Consider the following 7,970-nt stretch of genomic DNA (forward strand, 5'->3'; position numbering starts at 1 on the left):
GTGTCGCTAATGGGCGTACACTGCATTTTTGTATGGGAAGAAGATTGTATACAATACAAAAGTGCACAATAAAATTTGTAATTTAAAATGTATACAACCATTCGCACAAAAATACGCAGGGTAAAATTGTATTGTTATAATGCATCAAAAATCACAACAAAATTGTTCACCAAAAATCTGATTTTTTTAAAAAATGTTATTTTTCTAGGTAAATTACACAGAAATAAACTGTATTAACTATGCACAGTGTGAATCGTAATTTAAGTACTCTGGATGTGCAAAAAAAGCAAGAAATTTGTATTTAAAAGTAGAAAATACAAAGCGTAATTGTTGTTTTTTCGGAAAATTGGCTAAACATGGGCGTTCCATGGACGTAAATGAAATTTTCTCTCAAATCTCGGCGTAATGTTATAAATATTTTTGCACTACAATTCTCATTATTTATTTTTTTTACCAAAATTCTCAAAACTATTTTGAAAGAAAAACCTATACATATGAAAATTACAGTAAATTTAAGGTACAGTGTACTGAAAACTAATTTGATTTGCATTAAGAGTAATGTTCAACTTTTAAAACACATCAGTTTCCTCCTCTGCACTTTGCCCTCCATTGGGACCTTTTACCTAGCAGAGAGCGCTCATTATTTGCATGGGAAAATGCTCACCTGCAGGGACAGCCCTTTTTGTCTGTGGCCCCTGCGAGTGTTGGCGTGGAAAAACACATCTAGATTTGCGAACTTTATAGAATCGGCACCATAGAGCAGTGTGTGAGACGTTACATGTTGAGCTCCAGTGTGCATAGAGGTTTGCTTCTTTATTGCTGTGGTAACAGGTGCAGTTTTAAAGGAATACTAAATCCAAATTTTTTTCTTTATTGATTCAGATAGACTCGAGCATGCAATTTTAAGCAACTTTCTAATTTACTCCTAATATCAATTTGTCTTCATTCTCTTGTAATCTTTATTTTAAAACAGCAAGAATGTAAAGCTTAGAAGCCGGCCCATTTTAGGTTCAGCACCCTCGATAGTGCTTGCTAATTGGTGGCTACATTCAGCCAACCAATAAGCAAGCGTAACCCAGGTTCTAAACCAAAAATGGGCCGGCTCTTAAGCTTTACATGCCTGCTTTTTAAATAAATATATCAAGAGAACAAAGAAAATTTGATAATAGGAGTTTTTCAGAATTCAGTACAACTTGTCTTGAATTGCTTTACTAAGTGCATTGGTAATAATTACAAAAGTTATATCTACTAAAGTGAGTCTTTGAAGGATAGGTTCATGCTTATAAAATTAATATCAGGTGATAATCATTAAAAGACAAATACAACTCAGGTTTTAGTATGTTGCACTTTGAACTAAATACATAGTTTCACAATAATGTATGCACATTGGTGTATTAAAAATATATTTATATAAATGGCAATATCACATAAAGATTTAACAAAAGATAAACAAGCTTTATCTTGCAGTTAAAGGGACACTCAAGTCAAAATAAACTTTTATGATTCTGATAGAACAAGCAGTTTTAAGACAATTTCCAATTTACTTCCATTATCAATTTTTAAAGTCTTTTTATATGCACACTTTCTGGGGAACAAGATCCTACTGAACATAGTATACGTATATACTAGTGTGTGATTGGCTGATAACTGTCACATGAGAGAGGGGGATGGAAAATGGGAGAAATAAAATTTGTCAGAAAAAAAATCTACTGCTTATTTGGAATTTAGAGTAGGTGTTAAGACATTGTTGTTTTATATATATATATATATATATATATATATATATATATATATATACTGTATATACAATATATATATATATATATATATATATATATATATATATATATGTATGAGTATCAACTAGTTAACTGCATACATATACATCATTTACATAAAACAGCTCACTAAATGCCAAAGCTCTGAAAATTTGCAAACATTACTAGAAGCTTCTGTATGTTTATTGGTTGAGAAAGTTGAATGCTCAAAACACATATTTTATATGATCAACTATGAGATGCTCTCTGCATAAATACAGCTTTTCTTTTAAATCTACAAGGTTTTAGATGACATAATTTAAAAAAGGTTTAAAAAAATTAAACTATGGGATTTTGTAGCAAAAAAGGAAGCCACAGTTGTTCTTTATGCTCACATTACAGCATCCAATATAAATTCCCCATATGTGCTATTTTCATTTAACAAATTGTGTATTGATTTATGCCAATAGACAGTTAAAAATCTAGGGGAAATCCAGCCAATCAGACTGCACTTTTGAAGCCCCCTACAAGCAAGTGAATTTAAAAGCCAAAGTTTGATTTTATGCAAGTTGACTTTCTGAGCATTTGCTAAGTTTGCTGAGAATTTGCTGAGTTTGATTTCTACTTATTCAAGTCATCTAGAATCCTACATCTTTAATAGTTGTAACAAAATACATTAATAAACAAAATTCACCTTTTCACCATATTTTGTAAAATGCAATACCATTGTTCTAACAGCAGTCTGGATAGGAATTCTGTTGTTGGATAACATAAGAGCAAAACTAAACAATTTTTTGTATTGCTGATTATATACTTTTGGGTATCATAGGAAACAAAATGAATAATTTTATTTTGGTATTCAACTGTTTATTTTAAAAAAAAGGTTTATTAAGATTGTGTTATAATTAAATGATACAGTTAATATGTTAAAAGATTATATAGAAATATCTATTTTTTGTTACTCTTTTGGTTTTCTTTATTTAGCAGGACTCTAAATCTCTGCATTAAGTTCACCCAGTGTGGATATAAGTTACTAGATGGTGGATAAATGTAAACAATGTTTTCTGTTTTGTTTGGCTTTTGTGATACATTTATTTTCTTCTTCTCTATATACAGATCATTAGTTTGTATTCCCACAAGCTTTCAGAGAACTTATGGGGTAATGTTTTCAATGTAAAACGCTGAGCACTAGTAAATAGACAAGTTGGAGAATAAAACAGAACTATTTTGTATATTTTTTTTACTTTGTGTATCATTAAGTAATTAAAACTGGACTCTATTTAAATATCAGCATCTGATAGTCAAAGTATCAGAAGTCGGCGGTTTTGTGTAAAATTCCACATCTGCATACAAATAATAATAATATAAAACAGTAATGGGTGGTGTTTTATATCTCAAAACTATTATATAAAACGTAGCTACTTGGTCCCAATGATATTAAATATATAAATACATTTAATTTCAGAAATGTAGATGCTCATGTGATCCTAAATGAGAGGTAGATAGATAGATAGATAGATAGATAAATAAATAAATAGATAATAGAGAGATATATAGACAGACAGATAGATGGATAGATGAATAGATAGCTAATATAGATAATAAATAGATAGATGATAGATAGATACATAGATAATAGAGAAATAGATAGATAGATAGATAGATAGATAGATAGATAGATGATAGATAGATGATATATATAGATGATGGATAGATAGATAGATAGATAGATAGATAGATAGATAGATAGATAGATATATAGATAGATATATAGATAAATAGATAATAGAGAAAAAGATAGATAGAGAGAAAGACATATTATAGAAAAACATTGGTTTATACTAAACCGTTTATACTCCTGTAGCTGTTGAGAATCTGTTTCTCCTCTTATGCATTATGTTTTAATTGAATTCTTTTTCTGATTATGTTTGTATTCATTAATTAATTTATATATAATTATTCAGAGCCGAATAAATAATAGTGTGCTATGAGTAGAAAACTAACAAAGTATTCTCTTCCAAATTGAACCCAGTCATTAATTATATTAAATTGTACTGATGTCTAAAAAAAGTGGACGCTAAAATATATGGAAAGCTACAGTCTCAACAAATGATACATATTTCATTATAATTGAATTGTAATCCTTTTTAAAAAACTGCCTGGGAAAATGAAGTATATGTAAAATATAGTCAGATTACAAATAAATCCCACATTAGGCAGAAAATATATACTGCTGGTTGTTCATATAACTTTAACTTGCGGTATTGATTTAAAAGCAATAACCTAATTAGGCAAAATACCTATTAGAAGATATTGGTTGATTAAAATCCCTTAGAAAAGTTTATATGATTTTTCTACACAATTCACAAGTAAATGCATGGAGATTTTTTTAGCTAAATAATGTATATGATATATGTTTCCCTAAATGATTGTGAACATCCTTATTTGTGCTTCAGTTTATTGTAAAAGCTGAAGGGAGACTTGCAAAAATTGATCGATTACACACTTTATAGATTTACAGTACTGAACTTAATTCGGTATTTAAAAAATAAACTTTTGTGTCATGTAATAGATTCCATCCATTCCCTCTATATAGCAAATAGCACTTTGTCACATATCAGTAATGGTCATTGACTGAATGATTTAATAAACAAATAATCTCGCTTCATCTGTCAACACATATCCAGAACAGATTTACATTTCTACAAAAAAAGTATATATTTTTCATTTGACAGGATTTCGAATTGGAAGGACAACAATTAGCAAACTGCTGCATTAAACCAAACCCAGGCACCTTCCAGTCTCTGGTATCGTTGAGTAATTGAACAGTGACATAGGCTAGGCATGTATCAGAGAAATAAGCTGTGACTTGTGCAATTTTGTATTATGCAATCGAACAGTGGAGCAAAATGAGAACTTTAACAGATATTCGTTTTGAGTAAATATTAAGTAAAATTTTACAAAACTAACTAAATTAAAATAAAATGAAACGTCCCAGAAACGCATGCGAATCTCTGGGGATTTGTATGCCTATTGCATCTATGTATAGTGAGTTGTTTATTGGGGGTGGTAAGACAGTAAAGGGCTGCCCCATGAGTGGTCACTGTGCTGGGATTCTGTCACTCAGAGGCTTTTGTGTTTCCTTGGCTCCGGATGGTCCATGACAAAGGTGTCCCAGGGTGACACCACAATGAATATGAATAGAGGCTCATGCTTAATGGGACAGTCAAAGCGCACCGCCCTGCATAATAGAACGTCATCCTAACAAGACCATTATAGATAGGAGGGCTTCTTTTGTCTCTCTCTTCTGAAGTAGCTCTATAAAAGCCCCTCTTTTCAGGCTCAGTGTGTAGTTCATTCCAAGCTCTCATTGGGTAACTGGCGCAGAGCTAGAAAGAAAAGCAAAGCAGAAAATAAACAACCTGAGCAAGAAAAAGGGGCAGCATACTTAAACCCTCCTGACACTCAGAGATTGCTTTTGAGTTTGCAGAGCTGGATAAAGTTTCTTAGCCGAAGTACAATGAATTCTGACTCAAGTTCCATGTCCAGCAGAGCCTCTTCACCCGACATGGATGAGGTATATCTCAGAGGGCACCACCATCATCATCACCTCCATGACAGCAGGTTGAATTCTGTGTCATCCACCCAGAATGACTTATTGCAGAAGATGTCAGAAGAAGTTCTATCCAGACACAGTTCCAAAGGCGAGAGTGATAGCAGCAAGTATAAAATAAAGAAGCAACTTAATGAACAGGACCTGCAGCAACTCAGGCTGAAGATTAATGGCAGGGAACGCAAAAGGATGCATGATTTGAACCTTGCCATGGATGGGCTGAGGGAAGTCATGCCCTATGCACATGGTCCATCAGTTCGAAAACTCTCCAAAATTGCTACTCTACTGCTTGCCAGAAACTACATCCTGATGCTCACCAGCTCTCTAGAGGAAATGAAGCGTCTCGTTGGTGAGATCTATGGTGGGCACCACTCTGCATTCCACTGTGGAACAGTAGGACATTCTGCGGGTCATCCTGTGCACCCACCCAGTACAGTTCATCAAATGCATCCAATTCTGGGAAGCGCATTGACATCTAACACCCCCTCCGGCCTGTCAGCATCCCTACCAGGAATTGGCAGCATCCGTCCTGGACACTCTCTACTAAAAACTCCATCCACTCCTCCTCTTGCAATTGGCAACAGCTTCCAGCACTGGGCAGGTCTCCCTTGTCCTTGTACCATATGCCAGATGCCACCACCACCACAGCTATCAGCACTCTCAAACAGCGTCAGGATCTCTACAGAACCCAAAGACTTACTAAAGTAACTGCTTCCAGCACACAGACTGTACCCCTAAAAACTTTATTAATACCTGTTCTAATGAATTTCCTATATAAATATATAAATATACATATATATTTGCGCTGATGAAAGAAGACTCAGACAAGAAGTTCTATATGCAGCCATGCTTCTTTTATGGTCCACTTCATATTTTCAATTACTGTATGTGCTGTAAGGACAGTTTTTATTTTGTAATTGCTTTCTAAGGTAATATAAGTTAGTTCTATCATAGTGACAATTTTAAAAGTCTTTTATTAGGAAGCTCTGTTATTATGATGTATTCTAATTGTCACAAACATTATACAGATCATATCTTGAAAGGACTGTATTTATTTTCACTAAAAAAAGCAAACAAACTAAAAAGAATGCATGCATGCTAAGAATTGAGTCTTGTTGAAACATTTGCCTGGCCAACCATGCAATTTTCCTTGTAACAAGGATTTTATTGGTGAATTCTTTGAAATCTGATAACTTATGTAGGATGTATATGTGAGTTTGTAAACTTTTAAAGAAGATGCAGCTATAGAAGCATCTTTACCCAATTTTATAATCACGTTTCACGTGGTGTCCATTGTGTAAATTATATATTTAAATATGTCAACCTCTTGTCTATGAGAAAGGGCTGCGAATAATTGTGTAGCCTCTTCTGGAAGACAAGGGGTTAATTTGGGGCTTCATAGTCCAATCTCTTCTTGTCAGGCAGCGATTTGATCTCTGCATGAGCCATATAAGCGCTATCATTAGAAAGCACTTATATGGTTAACATTTTTGGGTTTTATTTTATTGTTGTATTTTTGTTTTTTATATTTTTTTTTTAATGTTAGTCTCCCTGGACATTTGCTTGAAACTATTTTGCCTCAAAGACAGTGCGTCTTTATTTTTTATATATTCTTGGTTACTATCAATATTTATTATGAACCAGGGTCCATGGATTGGATTTAAAATAAAAAAAATCTATTTGGAAATGAATCTTGTTTGTATCTTTATTCGTATGTTTAAGTTTTATGTCTTCAATGTTATTTGTCTTAATATAATTATAATTGGTTTTATAAAATATCTTAGTAATTTACACGGATCAATAGCCATAAATAGATTAAAATAGCTATATATAGCTAGACATCTATATGGATATATTAGATGTATTATGATAGCTAAACAGATAGATTAGATTTATAATAGATATATAAATAGATAGATAGATGATAGATAGATAAATAGATGATAGATAGATTTTGAGGCTTATACATTAATGCAATTCACACACTCACACACACACACACATATATATATATATATATATATATATATATATATATATATATATATATATATATATATATATATATATATATATATATATGTGTGTGTGTGTATAAATATTATTAATAGTAACACAAGAAGTTATTAATTATTACAGTTGGTAGTAACATTAGTTATCAGGAAAAAACATGATATTTTAAATGCATTACTATTCAATATAATCCTTCATTATGAATACCCATACCATAGACGCACAATAAGTGCAAATAACGCACAATAAGTGCAAATAACGCACAATAAGTGCAAATAACAATAAGTGCAATAACAATAAGTGCAAATAACAATAAGTGCAAATAACAATAAGTGCAAATAACTTTTTTTTTCCATAGGTACAAATGCACCATCTTGTTTATAAATCATTCAGAAGAGAAGTTCTAAGAAATCTACCGAATCAAACCAAGTAATAGAAAGAATAATGCAAATAAAAATATCATTTAGACAATCTTCCTTTTTTTTAAACGATGCTCCTTGCCCATTTTGGTTTACAAACGGATCCAGTAACATTGACTGTACTAACAAGATTATAAATAGTGTCTATTTAAATAAATCGCAAATTAA

The 7,970-nt window shown here is 32.0% G+C and overlaps 1 protein-coding gene across 1 annotated transcript; it reads left to right on the forward strand.

Annotated features, from left to right (window-relative positions):
• Nucleotides 1–5,145: 5,145 nt before the first annotated feature.
• On the forward strand, nucleotides 5,146–6,078 carry OLIG3 (oligodendrocyte transcription factor 3). Its single transcript, XM_053709160.1, has one exon. The coding sequence runs from the start codon at nucleotides 5,278–5,280 to the stop codon at nucleotides 6,076–6,078; it is 801 nt and encodes a 266-aa protein (XP_053565135.1). The 5' UTR covers nucleotides 5,146–5,277.
• The last annotated feature ends 1,892 nt before the right edge of the window (nucleotides 6,079–7,970 follow it).

The sequence above is a fragment of the Bombina bombina genome, chromosome 4 (genome assembly GCF_027579735.1).
Source record: "Bombina bombina isolate aBomBom1 chromosome 4, aBomBom1.pri, whole genome shotgun sequence".
Taxonomy (NCBI): Eukaryota; Metazoa; Chordata; class Amphibia; order Anura; family Bombinatoridae; genus Bombina; species Bombina bombina.

What these genes read in the sequence shown, in the direction of transcription:
- OLIG3 (XM_053709160.1), top strand. Translation starts at nt 5,278, where the DNA reads ATGAATTCTGACTCAAGTTCCATGTCCAGCAGAGCCTCTTCACCCGAC.